Genomic DNA, 25,488 nt, shown 5'->3' with positions numbered 1-25,488 from the left:
TTAGGAAACTTCATCGTGAGACTTGAGATATACTGGTTTGGAAAATTTCCTCAATTTCTCTTGGCTTCGAAGTCCCCGGCCTCGTAGTGGGGTAAGGCCCATAGGAGGTAGATAAATCTGAATAATAATAATAATATTAAGAATTATATTCATTGCAGCAGCTTACATTCACTGAAGACTTACTAAGTACCATGCTCTCTGCTAAGTGCTAACTCTATACTGACTCATTATTCCTTATAGTCCTTATACACATTAATCCTCAATATAATCTCATAGAGAATTATTATTCTAATATTCACAGATGAGAAAATGGAGGTTCAGGTTAAATAACTTGCTCCAGATTATACACTAAGTGGTAGAACCAGGATTTGAACCCAGATCTGTATGATTCCAAAACTTGTGCCCTTCTTTGCCATATTTCCTGATGGAGGAAAAAACCACAGATCACACAGTGAGATGAGAGTCCAAAGAAGGTGAGGAAAAAAGTGTATACACAAAGATGTTCTTTGCATAGTGGAAAACTGGGACCAACATAAATGTCTAGTGAAAGGGTGCTGGTTAAATTATGGCATATTCTTACAATAGGATACAATGCATCCATTTAAAAAGATATCCAAAAGAGAGGAAGTAAAATAAATAGGCGATAAACAGTATGCCTAGGGTCCCATGTACTTTAAGTAAAGAAAATGTACGTACATGAGTATAGGAAAAAAAGACTAAAAGGATATATTACCAAACTGTTAGGCTGAGCAAATACAATATAAAATTGCTGTTTTTGTAGGTCAAGAGTAGAATATTGGCAATTTCATATGGTCCAACTCAACAGTTATAGTGGTCACTTCCACAGGGTGAGAATTTTTGACAATTTTCACTTTCTACCTTATGCATTCCTTTAATACTTGAATTTTATTCTTTCATTAACAATAAACCTGTGTTTTACAATAAGGAAAATAAAAATATTTCCATAAAAAAGGTGAAAGTCAGAAGAGAAAGCTATGTAAATGTGAGCTGGCTTTCCCGTCCATATAAGGGAAAGTTGTTCAAGTAGGAGAAATCAGGCGTTCATTGACATTTTAGTCTGTTGTGATGGGCTGGTAGCCACGCAAGGGTAGCTTACTTCCAACATGCCTGCTACAGTAGCTCTAGACTTCTCAGCAAACACTAGCCCTCTTGGTACACATTCTTGGAAATAACTGGGTTGACAAGGATAAGTACACACCACATGTTAACTGGAGTCACACTTACTGGCCTTGGATAAGGAATCTGGTAATGTAGTCCAATTTCAATCCTGGCTGTGCACTCATCTATACACTGTTTAATCAGGTCTGTGTCTGTAAGCTATTAAAAGGGAAAAATAGGTGAGATTGTTAGCATCTTTCCAATGCTACATAAAGTATAGGTATACATTTTCTTAAACTTTTTTCAGTTCATTAGCCACTAAATTAAATATTGGTAATTTAAAAAATCAAAAGCAATTTAGTATAAAATTTCCTGTGGATTTAACTTTTAAAAACTATTGAGGTAGATAATACAAGCACATGGTAAAAATAATTCAAATAATACAAAAGGATATAATGTAAAACAAAGTCTAAAGTCTCCCTCTTCTTCCTGTCTCCCAGTTCCCCTTCTCAGAGACAACAATTATCAGAAGTTTCTTGTTTGTTCTTCCAGGGATATTCTATGCATATATAAGTATACCTCTGTAAACTTAGTGTTTTTTCTTATAAAAATGAAAGTTCTGAACCTTGCCTTTTCACTAACAACTTGAAGCTCCTTCTATATTTACACATACAGAGCTGCCCCATTCTTTTTAACAGCTGCACAAAATTCCAACATAAGGCTGTATTATAATTTAACCAATTCTACTGATGGACATTTAGGTTATTTCCCATCTTTTGCCATTATAAACAGTGGATCCCTCTAAAATTTTTTTTGGCTCACATGCAAATATACTTGAAAGATCATTTCCTAGAGAGAGAACTGCTAGGTTAAAGGGTTCATGCTTTTTTAATTCTCACAGATATTCCCTGTAGATTCAAATTACCCTCTAAGAGGCTGTACCAATTTACATTCCCTAAGAACAATCCATAAATTATATTCCCACCAACAATGAACACCAGTGCTTCTTCATATCCTCCCCTTGTTGATCAAGTTACTTTCAAGTAACCCAATTATCAGCAAGTGCTGTCTAGAAACCCCGAGTAAGATATTGGAGAATGATCCACCTTCTATTTTGAACTGTAAACTGTCTTGCTCATTAGTGAGGAAAAGAAATGACATTTGAAATTTCAAAACAGTTAAATTGTGGTAGTCCAATTTCAAGTAAAGGAATGAAAAGTTCATTCTGAAAAACAGAAAGCCAGGTAGAAGGGGAGAAACCATTTCATTCCGAGGATGGAAAATGAGTCAACACATGCCTCTGCTAAGAGTTTGTAAGTGGGCCTCAAAGCAGAGCTGGGACTGCATCAGCCCCAGATGACACCCACAGTGAAGTCTGGGCCATCGTGGCTTGGAAATTCCAAGGGCATTCTGTCCTATGGTACCTCTTGGAGTAAAGTTCCAGAAACTGCAACACATAGAAAGAACCACAGCTGAGTCCCTTGGGACAGAGGCTCAGCTTTCTGACCTCTGTATTTCTCAGAAGCTATTGCTCTGATGTCCACCTTGGGAGTAGGTTTCCATGTTCTCATTTGCTCATTAGGATTTAGACCAATTAATGAGATACCTTTGGGTTATTATTAAGCACTTATAGCAAGTGAGGTTACAAGGGACTACTTATGTCTACATGAGGGATTAGGAAGAAAGAAGCCCCTAATAAAGATGTGGTTAAGGGGGCTGAGGGCTCCTGGGGCTCCAGCTGTCCATTTGAACAAGCTGGGTTAGAGTTCTCCAAATCAGTCATTCAGAGGCTGCCTGCATGATTCTGCCATATCCACAACTACCTATACTAATATTAAACTTTTTCTTTAAATGGACTCTCTAAGCACAGTACTTGCAAAATTATGATACTGTTTTCTTTCTAATACATGGTAAAACAAGTATGTATTTTATTTTTTATAAATTTATTTATTTTTGGCTGTGTCGGGTCTCTGTTGCTGCACACGGGCTTTTTCTAGTTGCGGCGAGCAGCGGCCACTCTTTGTTGAAGCATGCAGGCTTCTCATTGCGGTGGCTTCTCGTTACGGCGCACAGGCTCTAGGCACGCGGGCTTCACCACTGGCAAATACACCTCCCTCTGGCTCACACCACATTGGGCCAATTCAAGCAGAGGCAAATGAAGGATTATTATTGCCTTAACTGAAAACCCAAAGGGTCTTGGGCAGTAGTTAGGTGAGTGAACCTGCAAAGGTTTACTGGGCACATACTACTACTATGATATCCCCAGCACCAGACTAGACACTGTGAGGCCATGGTCCCTGCCTTCAACTATCAAGGATATTACTTTGGCAGAACAACTCTGACACAATGGTATATAATCAACAAGGGCAATGACTGCTACAGACTGCTATCTAGATTCCTATATAGCAGAGTAGGTGGCCATCATGGGGTTGGGTGAGGGCAGAGAACTTGAGGAAGACTTCCTGGAGAAGATCAACTGAACCAAAGTATTTGTAAATGCTCATTAATTTAGTGACAACCACAAGGCAGGGCCCATGAGATATACTAGAAAAGGATAAGAAACTGTCTATGTGCTCAAGGAACTGACAATCTCCTTAAGGAGACCATACCAACGTAAATGAAACAAACAAGAAAAAAAAAAGAGAATATCACCAACTAATTAGGAGTAGGTATAGCTCAGTGGTCTGCAACGTTGGTTTTTTTTTTTTTTTTTTTTTTTTTTTGCGTTACATGGGCCTCTCACTGTTGTGGCCTCTCCTGTTGCGGAGCACAGGCTCCGGACGCGCAGGCTCAATGGCCATGGCTCACGGGCCCAGCCGCTCCGCGGCATGTGGGATCTTCCCAGACCGGGGCATGAACCCGTGTCCCCTGCATCGGCAGGCGGACTCTCAACCACTGCGCCACCAGGGAAGCCCTCTGCAACGTTTTTGATCATCTACTTCTTTCAATAAAAAATTTCTGAGCCCTGAGAATTCCCTGGTGGTCCAGTGGTTAGGACTTGGCACTTTCACTGCTGTGGCCTGGGTTCAATCCCTGGTCAGGGAACTAAGATTCCACGAGCCACACAGTGTGGCAAAAAAAAAAAAAAAAAATTTCTGAGCCCCATATGTGTATTTATAAGTTTATTAGATATATTAATAATTCCATTATAAATATATATAAAATAGACATTTTTAAAAGAGCAATAAAAATAAATAGAAACAGCTCTTACAATATTTTACTTCTATTCCTCAAAGGACTATTTCAGGACCTTGGGGGGTACATACACTCTGATGTGGTATGCATGGTCTATGGTAAGAGCAGAAAAAGTTCACAAGCAGGTTGGTATTAAAAGCAGGGAGACTTCAGGGATTATGAGAAGGGAAGGATATTGTAGATCGAGACAGTTTCTTGTGTAGCACTACCCCAGTTGTAATTTTACATTTCTATCTAACTCTGAAACATCTTTCAGGGACCCTGTCTCGGTTTTGCTCAGTTATATCCCTGATGACTAGTCTGGTGTTTGGAACATTGTAGACACTCAGCTACTTCTTGAATGAAAGAATGAGAGCAGTGGGTCACAAAATAGTGGCAGGAGCTATGACAGAAATGGGAAAGCTGGGAAGTGGAGGTGTTCTTGTGGAAAGATGAGTTCTGCTTTGGGCTCTTATGCTTGTGGTGAGTTCCTGCAGGTGGCTGATGACAGGTCAAGATATGGGATCTGGAACCATGGTCTCTGGGCCTCTCAGTGCAGAGGGCTGACCTTCAGAGGACGCTTACAGCCGGTAGAAGTGTGTGTGAAGAATACAGGGCAGAAAAGGAGACTGAGATGGAGTCAGAGAGGGAAAAGTAAAGAGAGTAAATTGTCAGGAAGTTTCACGAAGTGAACAGTGACAGTGCTGAATCCATGAGATCAATGAGAAAGAGGCAAGAAAAGTCAGGAGCTGAAAGCCTCCTTCCATGCTTAGGGCCAGGCAGTCTTCCTAAGGAGCTGACAGCTAGATGCTTTACAGTTTGTCAAATCAAGCCTCTTGGAACGGTTTTTGGCTCCCTGGTGTCTGGGTTCAACTAGCAAATGGAGGCACTATTTTACCCAATTTTGAGGTCCCAAAGGGCAAAGTCTCTCCGCTAGCCAAAGAGGCTTGAGTTCAAAGCTAAGTTATGAAGGGAACCCCATCTTAAACCTATTCTCTTCCCTCTGAATGGGTTTGTAATTGGAGGCTCTGAATAGCTTATGAATTGGAAAAAAAACCAAATTTAACTGCGCACCTCCTGTGGGAGTGGCTGACAACAGGCACAGTGTGTGAGGAACCTATCCTACCCTGAAAATTCTCATTGGCCTGACTCAGGTCACCTGGCTCATGGGGTCTTCTGAAGATGCTGAGCCACTTAACCGCTGGACTGAGACCTGAAAAGAGTGAAGAGAGAAGCCCGGGCTGGGCTCTGCTTTTCAGTGGTTGGGCAAGCCAGCTAGGCTGTGCCTCTGGCCCCTTCCTGCTCCACACTCTGTCACTCTGACTTGTGCTGCTCAGTCCTCTCAACTTTAGGACAGAAAACAAATGAACAAGCACCAGAAGAAATTGCTCTCCTCCTTGCAATCTCCAGCTAGAACCTACTTACATTTTTGTTTTTCTGAAACAGTGTTCTGGCTTCATTTAATATGTACTGTTTTTCTTTAATGGTGTCTTCCATCTGCCCTGATGCAGCCTGCCATTTCCTCGCAAGCCTGAAAATTCTGCGGTAGAGGCCAAGAACTTCTTGTCGTGTTGCCGTTGTCATCTTCCGACCCACCAAAATAGAAGAGGAAAAATTTGCATAAAAATTCAATTTGACAGTAGGCAGGGAGGCAGCTGTACATTTTAAAAAATCAAGCTCTTTAATTAGTCTAGAAATAACTGCTCTTTCTGAACAGATCTGTTTGCTAGCATTGCCAGAACGGTGTTATATGAATACCAGCAGTCTCTTAGATGGCCTTGTGCATCATCCCATGGCTGAAGGTTGCTCAACCTTGCTGTTTGCCATGATGGCCATTTTTATGAACATGACAACACCAAAATGCACATTTAGTGTTCATTAAACCAGTATATTCTTTGACAGAATTTCTTAGGAATGATGCTTTTAGTGTGTATTCTGGTAAAATTACATCACTAAACTGAATGCATAGGAGAAGCCACATTTTGAATAACTGAATTTTCTAGTTAAGTGTGAACTTGAGTTTAATGCAGGGATTGCAAACTCAAGTGCCTCTGGAGCCTGGCAGGTAACAAAATGAGGGAAACCGGCTGGGTGGGGACAGTGGCCAACTAGAGAAGATGTACCCCCTTGAAAGGGGACAGTTGCTACTCTGCCCCAGCCAGCTGCTGTCATGTAGAATTGAGGGCCTAAGGGTGCCAAATTTCCTGATAGCTTAACAATAGGTGGCAGTCGAGATTTTTAAAATATGAACCTTCAAAAAAGACTGTAATTCCTTATGTTTGAAAATGTGAGTACCAAACATAAAATGAATCTACAGGCTCAGTTCCACCCAGAGTTTGTCGGCTTGCAAACTGTTTTTTAGTTCATCATAACCTTGTTGAAAATACTTCTCAAAATTGTTGGTCTACTTCCTTGTCCACATAAGAACTGTATAATAAGTACAACTGAAAATCTCTCTGATGAATGAAGATCTTGTGGCCCCTCCGGGATTTGACTGTAGGACTTCAACAGGACTGGGGGAAAAAGAGACTCCTCTCACTCTTGGAGGGCACACACAAGGCAGTGTCAGCATCAGGACCTGGGGAAAGGAGCAGTGACCCAATAGGAGGCTGAACCAGACCTACCTGCTAGTGTTGGACGGTCTCCTGCAGAGGTGGGGGGCAGCTGTGGCTCACCCCAAGGACAAGAACATTAGCAGCAGAAGTTCTGGGAAGTACTCCTTGGTGTTAGCCCTCCCAGAGTCCACCATTAGCCCCACCAAAGAGCCTGTAGGCTCCAGTGCTGGGTCTCCTCAGGCCAAACAACCAACAGGGAGGGAACTCAGCCCCACCCATCAGCAGACAAGTGGATTAAAGTTTTACTGAGCTCTGCCCACCAGAGCAACACCCAGCTCTACCCACCACTAGTCCCTCCCATCAGTCCCTCCCTCTTAGATAGCGTCATCCACCAGAGGGCAGACAGCAGAAGCAAGAAGATCTGCAATCCTGCAGCCTATGGGATGTAAACCACATTCGCAGAAAGACAGACAAAATGAAAAGGCAGAGGACTACATACCAGATGAAGAAACAAGATAAAACCCCAGAAAAACAACTAAATGAAGTGGAGATAGGCAACCTTCCAGAAAAAGAATTCAGAATAATGATAGTGAAGATGATCCAGGACCTCGGAAACAGAATGGAGGCAAAGATCGAGAAGATGCAGGAATGTTTAACAAAGACCTAGAAGAATTAAAGAACAAACACCTAGAAGAATTAAAGAACAAACAGAGATGAACATTACAATAATTGAAATAAAAAATACACTAGAAGGAATCAATAGCAGAACAGTTGAGGCAGAAGAATGGATAAGTGACCTGGAAGACAGAAAGGTGGAATTCACTGTCGCAGAACAGAATAAAGAAAAAAGAATTAAAAGAAATTAAAACAGAATAAGAGACCTCTGGGACAACATTAAACACACTAACATTAGCACTATAGAGGTCCCAGAAGGAAAAGAGAGAGGGAAAGGACCCGAGGAAATATTTGAAGAGATTATAGTTGAAAACTTCCCTAACATGGGGAAGGAAATAGCCACCCAAGTCCAGGAAGTGCAGAGAGTCCCAGGCAGGATAAACCCAAAGAGAAACATGCCGAGACACATAGTAATCAAATAGACAAAAATTAAAGACAAAGAAAAATTATTAAAAGCAACAAGGGAAAAATGAAAAATAATATACAAGGGAACTCCCATAAGGTTAACAGCTGATTACTCAGAAGAAACTCTACAAGCCAGAAGGGAGTGGCACGATATATTTAAAGTGATGAAAGGGAAGAACATACAACCAAGCTTACTTTACCCAGCAAGGACCTCTTTCAGATTCAATGGAGAAATCACAAGCTTTACAGACAAGCAGAAGCTAAGAGAATTCAGCGCCACCAAACCAGCTCTACAACAAATGCTAAAGGGACTTCTCTAAGTGGGAAGCACAAGGGAAGAAAAGGACCTACAAAAGGAAACCTAAAACAATTAAGAAAGTGGTAATAGGAACATACATATCGATAATTACCTTACATGTGAATGGATTAAATGCTCCAACAAAAAGACACAGGCTCACTGAATGGATACAAAAAGAAGACTCATATATATGCTGTCTACAAGTGACCCACTTCAGACCTAGGGACACATACAGACTGAAAGTGAGGGGACGGAAAATGATATTCCATGCAAATGGAAATCAAAAGAAAGCTGGAGTAGCAATACTCATATCAGATAAAATAGACTTTAAAATAAAGAGTCTTACAAGACACAAGGAAGGACACTACATAATGATCAAGGGATCAATCCAAGAAGAAGATATAACAATTATAGATATATACGTACCCAACATAGGAGCACCTCAATACATAAGGCGAATGCTAACAGCCATAAAAGAGGAAATCGACAGTAACACAATAGTGGGGGACTTTAACACCTCACTTACACCAATGGACAGATCATCCAGGCAGAAAATTAGTAAGGAAACACAAGCTTTAAATGACACAATAGACCAGATAGATTTAATTGATATTTATAGGACATTCCATCCAAAAACAGCAGATTACACTTTCTTCTCAAGTGCACACGGAACATTCTCCAGGATCACATTTTGGGTCACAAATCAAGCCTTGGTAAATTTAAGAAAATTGAAATCATATCAAGCATCTTTTCCAACCACAACGCTATGAGATTAGAAATAACTTATAGGGAAATAAAATGTAAAAAACACAAACACATGGAGGCTAAACAATACATTATTAAGTAACCAAGAGATCACTGAAGAAATCATAGAGGAAATCAAAACAGTGCCTAGAGACAAATGACAATGAAACACAATGATCCAAAACTTATGGGATGCAACAAAAGCAGTTCTAAGAGGGAAGTTTATAGCAGTACAATCCTACCTCAAGAAACAAGAAAAATCTCAAATAAACAATCTAACCTTACACCTAAAGGAACCAGAGAAAGTAAAACAAATAAAACCCAAAGTTAGCAGAAGGAAAGAAATCATAAAGATCAGAGCAGAAATAAATGAAATAGAAGCAAAGAAAACAAAAGCAAAGATAAATAAAACTAAAAGCTGGTTCTCTGAGAAAAAAAACAAAATTGATAAACCTTTAGCCAGACTCATCAAGAAAATGAGGGAGAGGACTCAAATCAATAACATTAGAAATGAAAAAGGAGAAGTTACAATGGACACTGCAGAAATACAAAGCATCATAAGAGAGTACTACAAGCAACTCTATGCCAATAAAGTGGACAACCTGGAAGAAATGGACAAATTCTTAGAAAGGTATACCTTCCAAGACCGAACCAGGAAGAAATAGAATATATGAACAGACCAATCACAAGTAATGAAATTGAAACTGTGATTAAAAATCTCCCAACAGGGCTTCCCGGGTGGCACAGTGGTTGAGAGTCCGCCTGCCGATGCAGGGGACGTGGGTTCGTGCCTCGGTCCGGGAAGATCCCACATGGCTCAGAGCGGCTAGGCCCGTGAGCCATGGCCGCTGAGCCTGTGCATCCAGAGCCTGTGCTCCGCAACGGGAGAGGCCACAGCATGGAGAGGCCCACGTACAGCAAAAAAAAAAAAAAAAAAATCTCCCAACAAACAAAAGTCCAGGACCAGATGGCTTCACAGGTGAATTTTATCAAACATTTAGAGAAGAGCTCACACCCATCCTTCTCAAACTCTTCCAAAAAATTGCAGAGGAAGGAACACTCCCAAACTCATTCTAGGAGGCCACCATCACCCTGAGACCAAAACCAGTCAAAGATACTACAAAAAAAGAAAATTACAGACCAATATCACTGACGAATATAGATGCAAAAATCCTCAACAAAATGCTAGCAAACCAAATGCAACAACACATTAAAAGGATCATACACCATGATCAAGTGGGATTTATCCCAGGAATGCAAGGATTCTTCAATACATGCAAATCAATCAATGTGATACACCACATTAACAAACTGAAGAATAAAAACCATATGATCATCTCAATAGATGCAGAAAAAGCATTTGACAAAATTCAACACTGATTCATGATAAAAGTCTCCAGAAAGTGGGCACAGAGGGAACCTATCTCAACATCAAAAAGGCCATATACGACAAACCCACAGCAAACGTCATTCTCATAGGTGAAAAACTGAAAGCATTTCCTCTAAGATCAGAAACAAGTCAAGGATGTCCACTATTGCCACTATTATTCAACATAGTTTTGGAAATCCTAGCCATGGCAATCAGAGAAGAAAAAGAAATAAAAGGAATACAAATTGGAAAAGAAGAAGTAAAACTGTCACTGTTTGCAGATGACATGATACTATACATATATAATCTTAAAGATGCCACCAGAAAACTTCTAGAGCTAATCAATGAATTTGTTAAAGTTGCAGCATACAAACAATGCACAGAAATCTCTTGCATTCCTATACACTAACAACGAAAAATCAGAAAGAGAAATTAAGAAAACAATCCCATTCACCATTGCAACAAAAAGAATTAAATACCTAGGAATAAACCTACCTAGGGAGGTAAAAGACCTGTACTCAGGAAACTATAACACACTGATGAAAGAAATCAAAGATGACACAAACAGATGAAGAGATATACCATGTTCTTGGACTGGAAGAATCAATATTGAGAAAATGAATATGCTACCCAAAGCAATCTAGGATTTCAATGCAATCCCTATGAAATTACCAGTGGCATTTTTTACAGAAGCAGAACAAAAAATCTTAAAATTTGTGTGAAGACAGAAAAGACCCTGAATAGACAAAAGGAATCTTGAGGGAAAAAAACAGAGTTGTAGGAATCAGACTCCCTGACTTCAGACTATACTACAAAGCTACAGTCATCGAGACAATATGGTACTGGCACAAAAACAGAAATATAGAACAGGAACAGGATACAAAGCCCAGAGATAAACCCACACACCTATGGTAAACTAATCTATTACGAAGGTGGCAAGGATATACAATGGAGAGAAGACAGTCTCTTCAATAAGTGGTGTTGGGAAAACTGGACGGCTACATGTAAAAGAATGAAATTAGAACAGTCCCTAACAACACACACAAAAATAAACTCAAAATGGATTAAAGAGCTAAATATAAGACCAGACGCTATAAAACTCTTAGGGGAAAACATAGTCAGAACACTCTGACATAAATCACAGCAAGATCTTTTTTGACCCACCTCCTACAGTAATGAAAACAAAACCAAAAATAAACAAATGGGACCTAATGAAACTTAAAAGCTTTTGCACAGCAAAGGAAACTATAAACAAGACAAAAGTACAACCCTCAGGATGGGAGAAAATATTTGCAAAGGATTAATCTCCAAAATATATAAACAGCTCATGCAGCTCAATATTAAAAATACAAACAATCCAATCAAAAAATGGGCAGAAGACCTAAATAGACATTTCTCCAAAGAAGACATACAGATAGTCAAGAGGCACATGAAAAGCTGCTCAACATCACTAATTATTAGAGAATGCAAATCAAAACTTTAATGAGGTATCACCTCACACTGGTTAGAATGGGCATCATCAGAAAATCTATAAACAACAAATGCTGGAGAGGATGTGGAGAAAAGGGAACCCTCTTGAACTGTTGGTGGGAATGTAAATTGATACAGCCAATATGGAGAACAGTATGGAAGTTCCTTAGAAAACTAAAAATAGAATTACCATATGACCCAGCAATCCCACTACTGGGCATATAACCAGAGAAAACCATAATTCAAAAAGACACATGCACTCCAATGTTCACTGCAGCCCTATTTACAATAGCCAGGTCATGGAAGCAACCTAAATGTCCATCGACAGACAAATGGATAAAGAAGATGTCGTACATATATACAATGGAATATTACTCAGCCATAAAAAGGAACGAAATTGGGTCATTTGTAGAGATGTGGATGGACCTAGAGACTGTGATATTGAGTGAAGTAAGTCAGAAAGAGAAAAACAAATATCGTATATTAACGCATATATGTGGAATCCAGAAAAATGGTACAGATGAACCAGTTTGCAAGGCAGACATAGAGACACATATGTAGAGAACAAATGTGGACACCAAGGGGGGAAAGCGGCAGAGGAGGGTGGTGGTGGTGGTGGGATGAATTGGGAGATTGGGATTGACATCTATACACTAATAGGTATAATATAGATAACTAATAAGAACCTGCTATATAAAAAAAATAAATAAAATAAAATTCAAAAAAAAGAAAAAGAAAGTATGAACAGGCCAATTACCAGTAATGAAATTGAATCAGTAATTTAAAAATTCCCAGTAAACAAAAATCCAGGACCAGAGTGCTTCACAGGTGAAATCTACAAAACATTTAGAGAAGAGTTAACACCTATCCTTCTCAAAGTATTCCAAAAAATTCCACAGGAAGGAACACTTCTGAACTTATTCTATGTGGCCAGCATCACCCTGATACCAAAAACAGACAAAGATATCACACAAAAAAAGATAATTACAGGCCAATAACACTGATGAACATAGATGCAAAAATCCTCAACAAATTATTAGCAAACCAAATCCAACAAGACACCAAAAGGATCATACACCATGATTAAGTGGGATTTCAATATCTGCAAATCAATCAATGTGACACACCATGTCAACAAATTAAAAATTAAAAACCACAGGATCATATCAATAGATGCAGAAAAAGCTTTTGACAAAATTCAACATCCATTTGGGACTTCCCTGGTGGTCCAGTGGTTAAGACTCTATGCTTCCACTGCAGGGGGCATGGGTTCGATCCCTGGTCAGGGAACTAATATCCTGCATGCTACATGGCATGGCCAAAAAAAAAAAAAAAAAGTGAAAAAAAAATTCAACATCCATTTATGATAAAAACTCCCCAGAAAGTGGGCATAGAGGGGACATCCCTCAAAATAATAAAGGTCATATATGACAAACCCACAGGTAACATACTCAATGATGAAATGCAGAAAGCAGCCCACTCTCACCAATTTTTTAATTCAACATAGTTTTGGAAGTCCTAGCCACAGCAATCAGAGAAGCAAAAGAAATAAAAGGAATCCAAATTGGAAAGGAAGAAGTAAAACTGTCACTGTGTGCAGATGGCATGAAACCATACATAAAAAATTCTAAAGATGCCACCAGAAAACTACTGGAGCTCATCAATAAGTTCAGTAGTGTTGCGGGATACAAAATTAATATATAGAAATCTGTTGCACTTGTCTATACTAACAACAAACTATCAGAAAGAGAAATCAAGGAAACAATCCTATTTAGCATCATATCAAAAAGAATAAACTATCTCAGAATAAACCTACCAAGTAGGTAAAAGACCTGTACTCAGAAAACTATAAGGCACTGATGAAAGAAACTGAAGAGGATGCAAACAGATGAAAAGATATACCATGTTCTTGGATTGGAAGAATTAACATTGTTAAAATGACCATACTACCCAAGGCAATCTACAGATTCAATGCAATCCCTGTCAAAATACCAATGGCATTTTTCACAGAACTAGAACAAATAATTTTAAAATTTGTATGGAAACACAAAAGACTCTGAATAACCAAAGCATCTTCAGAAAGAACAGAGCTGGAGGTATCATGCTCCTTGACGTCAGACTATACTACCAAGCTACAGTTATCAAAATAGCATCATACATCATTTATAAAAATAAACTCAAAATGGATTAAAGACCTAAATATAGGACTGAAAACCATAACACTCCTAGGAGAAATCATAGGCAGAACACTCTTTGACATAAATCGTAGCAAGTTTTTTTTGACTTGTCTTCTAAGACAAAGGAAATAAAAGCAAAACTAAACGAATGGGACCTAAGTAAACTTATAAGCTTTTTCACAGAAAAGGAAACCACTGACAAAATGAAAAGACAACCTACTGAATTGGAGAAAATGTTTGCAAATGATATGACCAATAAGGGGTTAACATGCAAAATATATAAACAGCTCATACAACTAAACATCAAAAAAACAACCTGATTAAAAAATGGGCAGAAGACCTGAATAGACATTTTTCCAAAGAAGGCACAGAGATGGCCAACAGTCACATGATGCTCAACATCGCTAATCATCAGAGATGCAAATCAAAACCATGATGAGATATCACCTCACACCTGTCACATGGCTATCATCAAAAAGAACATAAACAACAAATGTTGGCGAGGGTGTGGAGAAAAGGGAACTGTTGGTGGGAATGCAACTTGGTGTAGCTACTATGGAAAACAGTATGGAGGTTCCTCAAAAAACTAAAAATAGAATTACCATATGATCCAGCAATTCCACTCCTGGGGTACATATCTGAAAAAAACACTAATTCAAAAAGATAAGTGCACCCAGTATTCATAGCAGCATTATTTACAACAGACAAGATAGGGAAGCAACCTAAGTGTGCATCAACAGATAAATGGATAAAGAAGATGTGATATATACTATGTTGTACACCTGAAACTAATATAATATTGTAAATCAACTATACCTCGATTTAAAAAAAAGGAAATTCGGAGAAGATATGAAAAAAAATCCCACTACTAGAGGATTGTGATTAGTCAAATTTAGGTGAATGAATACTGTACTGCCTTTAACAAATTACCAGGCTGGGAAGACAAGGAAGACAGATTCAGCAAGTGAGTAGCAGGATCAGGCACTGGGACACCTCATTATGAGTCCTGGGCTTTCCTCAAACAGGTCATCTGTTGAGAAGTAGGCTGCTCATTGCCCTTTTGAGAACAGACCCATTTCCAACCCAAGGGGGAGGGGTAATACATGGAGACTGCATGCTTTAGGGTGGTCCTGAGCTTATGAGAATTTAGGCAGCTAAAGAAAGCAGATGGGAGCTGGAAGGAGCTGTGTTTATCTAGAAATTCTAAGTAATTGCAAGGACTTCACCTTGGAGAGAATGTCTCTTTTGAGTATGATTGAACCTCTTACTTATCCTGACCCTGGTGACCTTTCTTAAGCAATGAGGAATGAACCAAGGCTTACCCATTTGATGAAAAGCTTGAAATCACTACTTCACCCAATTCAAAAGTTAAAAGGACATACCTGATATCCATTCTGATATCCATTATACCTCACAGGAAAAAATGCTTAAAAGGAATTCATATAAACCAAGAGAGATCATCATGCATTGTGGCTAATTGTAATGAAAACGCAGATGAATTGATGATGTTTTTCCTGGTAAGGAAACAGGTTTCTGAGTTTCTGGCTCTCCCTGAAACTCCATGGTTTCATATGAAAATACATGAGTCAGTTCCTGTGAGGAACAGTCTGCAACTAACCTCTATTAATGACTGCTTCACTTCCCTGTCATTAACAGATGAAACTTCCTTGACTGCATGACACTTAAGGAGGAAAGTGAAGGCGGTATGGCATATTAAAACAGCAGCAACTTCTCCCAAGTCTGACTTTCATTTCTTTGTTTTTACTACTGTCTGAACCACAGCTTCAAAGTATAACTGATCACATACCATAAGCTGATACACACGCCCTGCAAGTATGGTATTTAAGGTAACAAGCAGAACTAACAATTGGTATTTAATAAGACCATTTTCAAAACACTTTAACGTTTAAGTGTTTTGAAAACTAATCCTGAAAGGGAAATAAGTGATGTCTTCCTCTCCAACATCAGGTGATCTGAAAAACAGTCCAAAAGATTTCCATAGTCTAAAACTGTGTTCTCCATTATGTACCATTCACAAGTCGTTGTTACAAAGCTTGTGATCCTAGAAACAAAATCAGCCATATAAATTAAAAAAATGTTAAAAAACTCTCTTTTTGGTTTATTTTTTTATTTTTTTGAAGATGTTGGGGGTAGGAGTTTATTAATTTATTTATTTTTGCTGTGTTGGGTCTTCGTTTCTGTGCAAGGGCTTTCTCTAGTTGTGGCAAGCGGGGGCCACTCTTCATCACGGTGCGCGGGCCTCTCACTATCGTGGCCTCTCTTGTTGCGGAGCACAGGCTCCAGACGCGCAGGCTCAGTAGTTGTGGCTCATGGGCCTAGTTGCTCCGCGGCATGTGGGATCCTCCCAGACCAGGGCTTGAACCCATGTCCCCTGCATTAGCAGGCAGACGCTCAACCACTGCGCCACCAGGGAAGCCCCTGGTTTATATTTTTATTCCCAGGAAGCAACTTGTTTAGGAAAAGTGACTTTTCCCTGAGAGTCTTCCTCCCTATGGTATGATGGCTTGAAACCAACACTTATTCCTCTAAAACTATCAATGACCTCTCACTATTGATGAAAGGCCAAGTCAGCCCTTCTTCTTCTTCCCTAGTATCAGGGGTTGACCTGATGCAGTGGGGTCTGCTGGGATTCTCCCATGGTCGACATCAGGAATGTGAAATTGTTTAGAGGACCACAACTGAACTTCAGTCTCAACTGCCTGTGAAGTCAGTTCTTATAGAATTTTTACAGTTAAAGTTTTATAACTTTTATTCTGAGACTGATATTTTTTCAAATTCTGCTTTTCACTTCCTTAACCCTCAAATCCCAGAATGAGGAAAGATAAGAGATAGGAAGTGTGCCTGGGAGGAATTGTGACTGGAAACTGGGCTGTTTTCTTCAAATCGTATTTCATGCATAAACACAGTGCCAGGATAAAACTCATTACCAAGCACCTACCATGTGCAGCCTGTACCATTAAAAAAGGGCTGACAAATATTGCTGCTAGTACATTTTGGCTTCAGGTCATAGTCAGAAGTTCCCCTTAAAGCAAGTGTCCCAAAGACTGGTTGGGGAGGTAATTTTTGATGTACAAGAAAATATTTATTTTCTTAGTGTGATTCCCTTAATGTGTTTTAATAGCCCAACAAACACATGATTTAAAGTGATTTCTATTTTGTAGTGATATAGAGCTACCTTTAAACATATTACAGAAACTTTTAAGCTGGTTTAAAACTTCCAGGACTTCCCTGGTGTCCAGTGCTTAAGACTGCACTCCCCCTGCAGGGGGCACGGGGTTCAATCCCTGGTCGCGGTAAGATCCGGCATGCTGCGCAGTGTGGCCAAAAAAACAAAACAAAACAAAACAAAAAAACATAGGTAAATAATAGCAGAAATTGTGGAGTCCCCAAAAACCTGTGTCTGGGAACTGTAGCTATAAGGCACCCTGCTGTGGTATTTATTCTGCTGAAACTTTTCACTTAGAATGCCTGTTTTATGCTGGCCACCTCAACTTGTAGACACCAGTTTATTCTCAGGCTATTCTGGAGCACCTTTTTCTCTGCTTCTATCACATCCAGCTATTGTTCTTTTGCAGTTTCACTGTCCTTTTTTTCCCAGAGTCTCTGAATTCCTGGAGGGCAGGGACTGCATTTTGCTCATTAAAGGAATAAAAATAAGGATAAGAATGATAATAATAACAGTACTAGCTACATTTACTTTGCACTTCCTCTGTGCTAGGCTTCCTAGGTACTTTACATACATATATTAACTCCCATAACCGTCACAGTTCTATAAGGTAAATACTACATTATCCTGTTTTACAAAGGAGGAACCTGATGCCAAAAGAGGTTAAGTAACTTGAGCAAGGTCACATGGCGAGGAAGAGGTGGAGCCAGGATCCAAAACCAGATAGTGTGGAGTCAGAGCCCCAACTTTTAATCACTAAATAGGCTGCTCAATCTCAGTAAATGTGGTTGAATGTCTGCTGATTGCTTTAGAGAGCTTAGCCAGTTGTGACAATGGGAACTAAATTCTATTCCCTTCCTACAAAGAGCAAAAGACCAATCTTTTTGCACCCTGATTAAATTGCAATTACCCTTTTATAAGGTTTTCCATATACCATCTGCCCCTCTGCTGCAACTGTCCTTCCTCAGTAATGATGTTATACACCAGCACCTTTAGAGGAGGCTGTGCACTTAGCTGGACTGCTGTGCTCTTCTGTTCCCTGCGGCAACCCTGTCCCTGACACTCCAAAGGAGCTGACATCACATAAGAGATACCAGCACTCATTACAGTGCTACTACCCTGCAGGCCTTACTTTCCTCCCAAGCATCTATCCACCCATCCAACATTTATTCAGTGCCCATGTGCCAGGCTAGGCATACAGTGATAAGCATGCAGCCACGGCCCCTGTCCTCCTAGAGCTTATATCCTAGTGGCAGAGGCAGATGAAATACAAGTAAAATTTTTGTATATATTTTTATATAATTTTGGTTATATGTGCTCTCAAGGAATGAAACAGTAATATGATATGAATGAGCAGAGGTGGGGGTTATTTTATTTTGGGTGGTCAGTGACGTTTGAGCTGAGTCTTGAATGGTGTTCAGGAACCTATTAATGGCAAGAGTTCAGGGGAAGGTGATGCAGGAAGAAAGAACAGCAGGAACAAAGGCTATGAGGTGGGAACCAACCTCAGTGTTAATACAGTTGAGAGCCTATGGGGGAAGAGGGACCACAGGTGGATAGGATCCAGCACAGGCTGGGAGAGTAGGCCTTGGAAAGGAGTTTGATTTGTAGTCTAAGAGCAAAAGGAAGACATTGGCAGGTTTTAAGCAAGTAAGAGTATCATGGTCTGATTTACATTTTTAAAAACATGCTGGATTTCAAACTGTATCATAAGTACTTGTGATTCTACCAGTCTTGCAGATGAAGAGTCTTGCCTAATGCTGCTTAACTGACAGGAGAACTGGGATTAAGAGCCAAAAAAGCTGAATGATTATTTCCCTGACTGAAAGCTTTTCCCTGTTTTTATTTTGGAGTCAGTAATGGGGACTCCGAACAGGCAGTGATCAATTTCCTAGGGGGGAAAAAAAAAAAAGCACCACCCACTCACTCTTGCACTTGCTGTGGAGAATGAAAATACAGTGAAAGGGTCTATATACTTGGCATGTCTAGATCTAGTTTTGCAGGAGACCTATAGGAAGATTTGCCAGGACTCGGGGCTTTATCCACTTCACCCTTGGAACAGTTTCTTTCACCTTTGGAAAGAGCATCACTGCATGAACACTTAGAAGTTTAAGAGCAGAGATGAAAATTCCCTTTCCTCAGATGAAATTTATAGAAGTATGACTCTGGTCTCAGGAATGTCAAAATTCCAAATGTTGCACTCCCATGAGGCTTTGCCTTCTACTGAAGAAAAAGTGTTGCAGTACAAACAAGGGACAGAAAAGGCAAGGGAAATTAACTGACTTTCAAACCCCAGGTGGAAGGAGACTCCATTCTTCAAGATCTGTCCTTAAGTGTAAATTTATAAAATCATAACCAATGAATACAATGTAGTCAAATTTCTCTCCCAGCTACTTTATGATTTTGGGGGAGGGTGATAATGAAACTCACCCAGTGAAATCCATCATATGTGTTCACCATGTACCAATGGTGACCTATCCCGTGTCCTGCTGCCCTATCTTCTTAGATCTGGGACTCCTTCTTTTTGCCAAATGGAAGGCCCCAACCTATACAACTGAAATATTCTTTTTTTGCTTAACTGCTGATTCTCATCCTTTGGCTTTCATCACTTTTCACGGGGTGCCTTCTTCACATTGGGTCAGCGTCCCTGCTCTGGTGTATACGCCTATCATAATGTTCATTCTACTCTATTGTAATTTGCTGTTTGACTTATGTTTCTTCCTCCACTGTGTGTGTTTTGGGAGGGAGAGAGAGAAGCAGGTTGGGACCCTGTCTCATCCATTACACTCCTAGGCCTGGCCCAGAGTTGGAGCTTGAAATACATTTGTTAGAAGAAAAAATTTACCCACAAAGAATAATCACCAGTAATAACCATTCTCATCCTGAGATATATGCAGTGGTATTTGGATCAGGTTTCACAACAGAAGACCCTAGAGCATTTAAAAATACTAATTAACCCTCACAATGATGTTTTCAAGAGTGGCACTGTGGGTGTCAGGGTGAGAATTGAAGATTAAGTGTTATTTAGCGAGGCAGTCTTCTCACTTCCATCTAGGGCAGTATACACAGCTGTTACATAACCCTCACTCTTAAGTTCTCTTAAGGCCACTTAGGGTTTGTCCACAGGACTGAAATGATATACTATATTTCCAGGAAGCTTAGAATCAAACATATAGAAAAATGAGTTTTTGATTTTTTTTTTCTTAAAAACAATCCTTTGGGGGAATAAGGTCCATTGCAACCAAATGATGAGGGTTCAAAACCAACCTAAAAAATTATAATTTAAAGCTTTTGTCATTTGGAAAACCTCCAGGGAACTGAAGCGTTCTTATAATGTCAAAGCAAACAGATTTTCTTGCCCCAGATAGCAGAATAGAGAATGACTACCTTGATTTTAGGCATTCAAAATTTTCCCACAGATGTAAAGGACAGGAGATATAATACAAACAATGAACTAATGGGCTCTGGAATGATCTGGGTTTGAATCCTGACTTCACCACATCAGGCAAGATATTAATCTTCCTGAGCCTCAGTTTCTTAAAATGGGGAAACAACAGAACCTTCTTCAAAGAGTTGTTTTAAGGATTGTTCATAATAATCCATGTAAATCACTTAGCATTGGGAATTAACAAAGGCAAATGTTACCTGAAAAGGAGGAAATAAAGGAGGAACAGTGAGGCCTCTTTTATCTCTGCCAAACTTTGCTGCCTGCTGGTGAAATTATCGCTTTGTGGCAGTAATGGATTTTCCTAAAGCTGTTTCCCTCTGATCATTAATAATCCCTGCACAGTAAAGAGCTATTGTTCTTCAGTATGAGTAAATAACCCTGCCCGAGGCATCGCTTATCTTCAGACCACAGAGCAGACTTCTTACTGGAAATACAATGCAGGTGCCAACACCAAGGGCATGAGCAAGCTTCCCTTCCTATTTTTCTTCCTTTATCTCTTACTCCTTGCTTATCCTTCAGTGCACTTTTCTCCTAGATCCGTTATCCCTCCTTACTTTCTGATGTATTCCCATATCCTATACAGTATCATCTTACCTAAATTGAATAACCTTCAAGCTAAGCTAAGTGTCCCCATCTCCCCACCCCACACATGCCCCATGGACTTGTTTCCTGACCTGGATTCAGTTTTTGGTTACTAGAATCCAAAAGGGGAAGTGTAATGCCACACACTGTTTTGTATATCTCAGGATATGCTTGTGTGGTGTACTTAATCATACGACGGCTATTCTCTGAAACAGCATCTTTTTACACAGAAATTGACAATATGGTATGTCAGAGATACGGGTCAGGGAGGAAAGAGTCTATCATATTTTTATCTAAAGGAAAAGAAATTAGGTTAGGCCCCGTAACATGGGAAATCTTCAGAAGACAGGGAAAAACCAAAAATATTTATGTCTGAAAGATTTCTAAACTATCCCAAACAAGATCATGTAAGGCACATATATCCATCCTAAATATATCAGCACAGGAGCATACACAAGATTATACTTGTAAGGGGAACTCCAATCAGGCTCTCGTATCCAGTATCCAAGAGATGTACAGCAATTTGCCCCCTCAGGGATAGAAACTCCAAATGGAAACCAAGTTTCAGTCTCTCAATTCAAAAGAAATGGAAGCAACTGTTTCCTTATCATCATATTTTAAGAGACAAAGACAAGGTAAGGGTCAATCAGAGGTAGTGAGAACAAGTTACTAGAAGTAGGAGCTGTGTGTCTGGGGTGTTGTGTGTATATGCTGGCAATGGGTGAAAACTTGGTCAATGCTGAAGATCAACCCCAGTCATTCGTTCGTAACTACCCAGGATTTGAACCCTTCATAGGAACTAGGGAAGTCAAGAGAACACAAAACATTTAAATTAAAACATTCAAACCCCTTCTTTGTGATAATTTCCTAAGAAACTGGATTAAGAAACAGACAAAAGGGCTCTGGTTATAACATTAGATACACCTAACCCTTGATCCAACCACCTGATATATAACCCTCATCCTGCACAGGGGGTCTCCGCCTTCACGACAGTTTCCAAGTACCCTCCACCTACTGAATAAGCAACTTTCCCCACCTGCAGAAGCACGGGAGCTCTTTACTAGACAAAGTTCCTTTAGAGTAGGAGCAATGACTGTCCATCTTTAGTGCGCAGAATGATTAGCAACCAGAGTACCTTCGAGTTTCTCCAGTCCAACAATGACCAACAGAATGTTCTTCAGTGATGGAAATATTCTATATCTTCGCTGTCCAACAGGGTAGCCACTGGCACTGGGCACCTGAAATACGGTTAGTACATCTGAGGACCTGCATTTAAAATTTTATTTCATTTAAATTTAAATAGCTACATGTAGCTGTTGGCTACATATGGACAGCAGAGCTCTAGACCAAAAAATTGCAAATCAAATGCCCACAGGGGTTAGGCTGGTAGAAGGGAGAAGAGTTTCATTGGCTCCAGCTGACTGTTGCTCTGTAGGAACCTCAAGCTGGTGTTGCCAGATTGTCTAATTTTTCAAATGAAGCCGAAAATCAGATTTTTTAATTTGGCAAGTAAATTTTAAAAAATAATTTAAATCAATCTGTGGGCCAAACTACGTTTGCAGGCAATATCTGTCTCGCTAGTTTGTAATCTGTAATCTAGGCCAACCCCTAAACTCAAAGAAAAGGGTTTTATTCAAGGCCATTCTGCTGGTCAGTAGAGATGCAAGAGTGAAACCCAGGCCCTCTGATTATTCTTCTGATACCCTTTCTAGAGTTTATGAAATCAACCATATCTAGTGGTGGAGGTGGCAGGAACAGCGGGGACAAATGCCCCTTTGTCAGAAGCTGTTGAAGTCCATGGTTGATACGTTATGGACACAGTGTTCCTATATGTTGGGTCCATGGGCAAGGCTCTGAAATAGGAGTCAGCAGGGCACAAAGAAGAAATAGTTCCCAGGGTAGTCAGACCTATAAACAGTTAATAAGCAAAGTAAGGTTTGCTATAATGAACACAAATCACCTAAGCAGGAGTCCAAAAGCACTGACAGCTGGGAGAGGAAAGGAGGAAAGAGATCTGAGACAGGCCTTTGAGGATCAGTCTTGATGATTATGAGGGTGGGTCCCATTATTCAAGGATATTACGGGGCCTCCTTCTATCTTGGAGGCTTTGTGTGTGAAGAGTCTCCTCTGCTGGCTTTTCCTTCTCTGGATCATCTCTACATGTAAAGAGCCCCAAGGAGTTTAGAGGTCTTCCTCTTTATCTGCACCCTCTTCTTAGGTGATCCAGGAATAAACTGCTACATTTATTATCTCTCTGAGTTTTCCCTTGACTTGTATATTTAACTTCTCAACATCTTCACTTGGACCATTAATAGACTTATCAAAACTAGTATGTTCAAAAGAATAGTAGTGCCTTCCAAACTATTTTCTCTGCGGAGTCATCCTTGGTTTCTTCCTTTCCCATACACTTCACATCCAATTTGGCAGCAAGTCCTGCAAGCTCGACTTTCAGAGTACCTTCCAAATTTAATTCTCTCCATTTCCACCGTGAATACAACACTACTGTCACATCCCCCTCGGCCCTACTGCAACAGCCTCCTAGCAGGTCTGACTACGTCTACCCTTCTCTATCCGGTAGCCAAGAATGATTTTCTAAAAATGTAAATCAGATCTGGTCACTCCTTCTTATAACCCTCCATTTAAAAAACAGCTAAACCCTCACCTTCAGCTAAAAGGCTATGCTTGTTCAGGCCCTGCCACTTCTCCATCACAGACCACTCTGGCTCTGGTTCTTTCCTTTCTACTGCAAGCACATGGCCTTCTCGCCCTTTCCTTCCTCAGATCCCTTCCCGTTGGTTCTTTTCTCCACCTAGAAAGCTCATTCTCTAGCTTCCCTCTTTTCTCGGATTTCTGTAAACCCGGCCTCCTCTGAACAGATTTATCCGATTTAGAGTGGCCCTCCCCCCATCTTCTACCACTTCACCTGATACTACTACCTTTGGGGCATTTCTCACTTGCTGATATCTTACTGATTTACTTTTTACCTTTCTCCCGGACTCGAATAAAAGGTCACGGAGCAACGCCTTTGGCGGACCGAGGGATTTAAGAAGCTGGTTCTCATTATCTTAGAAAATCTCAGTATCGTGTAGGGGACTCGTCTGTGTCAACCTTCCTCAGCTAGACGCCTCTCGCCCCCGGATTTGCCCCTACTACTCTCCCATTTACATTCGGGAATCCAAAGGAATGAGAAGTCTCAGATGGGCCCCAAACCAGCATTTCAGCGTTCCCAAACCAGGGCTCCCCTTCCTGGCCCTCGAGCCGATTCCCTTAGCAAGTTGCCGAGGCCATCGTTGGTGACACCGAGCCGCCCTCGCGAGGCTGGGCGGGGCGGGGGGGGGGTCACACAGGCTCGTCTCCTAGCAACGTCGCACCCCACCCCCCCCACCCCATCCCTGCCCCTGGGGAGCCAACCCCTTCCCCCAGTCTCCCGCGCCAGGAGTCAGCGTCTCCATCCTCTACACTCACGCTGCATCAGTCCAGCCTTCCCCCACCCACAGAAGCCCGGCAGCCTACCGCAGGCTGGGAGGAGGCGGCGCCAGGAGCCCAGCTGAGCTGCGGCCGACTGAGCTCTGGCAGGTCCGGTGGGCCAGGCCGTACCAAACCACCGGACGGACCTCTGTGGGAGCATCAGTCCCAGGTCGAGGGTAGGCTCGAGCCTTCCTTAAACTTCAAACTCTAGACCACGCTCCGCCGTACAGCCAACAATATATCCAAGTTCATCCTTTCCTTATTTTCCTTTTCTCCCTTTAGTTCTCCTCTCTCCCCCATCCCAGCCAAATAAATGGTCCAGTCCATCTCCTCCTAGCTCTCCCTCCGCGTCGCTAGGTCTTTGCCCTTACTTGGCGACGGCTTCGTACGTCTTTGCGTACGTCGTGACGCAAACTGCCACTCTTTCCCTACCCGCCCCTCTCCTATTCCGCGTCCTGGAGCGGGCGGCTTGCGGGGTTACCGGAAGTGATGATGCAGGAGGCGATGGAGAGGGCGGGGCTTCGGGGCGGCCCCCGCCGGTGGGCCGCAGATGAAGAGGAGGCGGCGGCAGTGGTGGAAGAAGAGGCGGCGGCGGCGGGGGCGGCGGCGGCGGCGGCGGCGGTAGGGAGCCTGGAAACGCGAGCGGGGATGGTAGGTGTTTTGGACCCGCCGGGCCGCCGTCGTTTCCAGAAAGGGTTTGACTGGAGGAACCTCTGGAGCAGCTGTGAGTTTGAGGGGGGGTTGAGGAAAAGGGGAGGCACTGGGAGATGAAGGGGCGGGGGTTGGGTACCTTCGAGAAAGGGGGGGGGGAGTGGAA

The 25,488-nt window shown here is 41.1% G+C and overlaps 1 protein-coding gene across 2 annotated transcripts; it reads right to left on the bottom strand.

The window, feature by feature from the left end:
* Window positions 1–24,109, bottom strand: LYRM1 (LYR motif containing 1; the record flags this gene model as incomplete). 2 transcript variants are annotated; one of them, XM_079719902.1, is made up of 4 exons in its annotated part: window positions 1–117; window positions 1,246–1,338; window positions 5,719–5,877; window positions 24,086–24,109. In XM_079719902.1, the coding sequence occupies 3 exons, from the start codon at window positions 5,875–5,877 to the stop codon at window positions 1–3; spliced, it is 369 nt and encodes a 122-aa protein (XP_079576028.1). The 2 variants fall into 2 exon arrangements, with proteins under 2 accessions (XP_079576028.1, XP_079576027.1); XM_079719901.1 differs by lacking the exon at window positions 24,086–24,109.
* Window positions 24,110–25,488: the final 1,379 nt, after the last annotated feature.

This window comes from Hyperoodon ampullatus (assembly GCF_949752795.1).
Source record: "Hyperoodon ampullatus genome assembly, chromosome: 14".
In the NCBI taxonomy this organism is placed as follows: domain Eukaryota; kingdom Metazoa; phylum Chordata; class Mammalia; order Artiodactyla; family Ziphiidae; genus Hyperoodon; species Hyperoodon ampullatus.
This window is presented reverse-complemented; position numbering and strand designations above follow the sequence as displayed.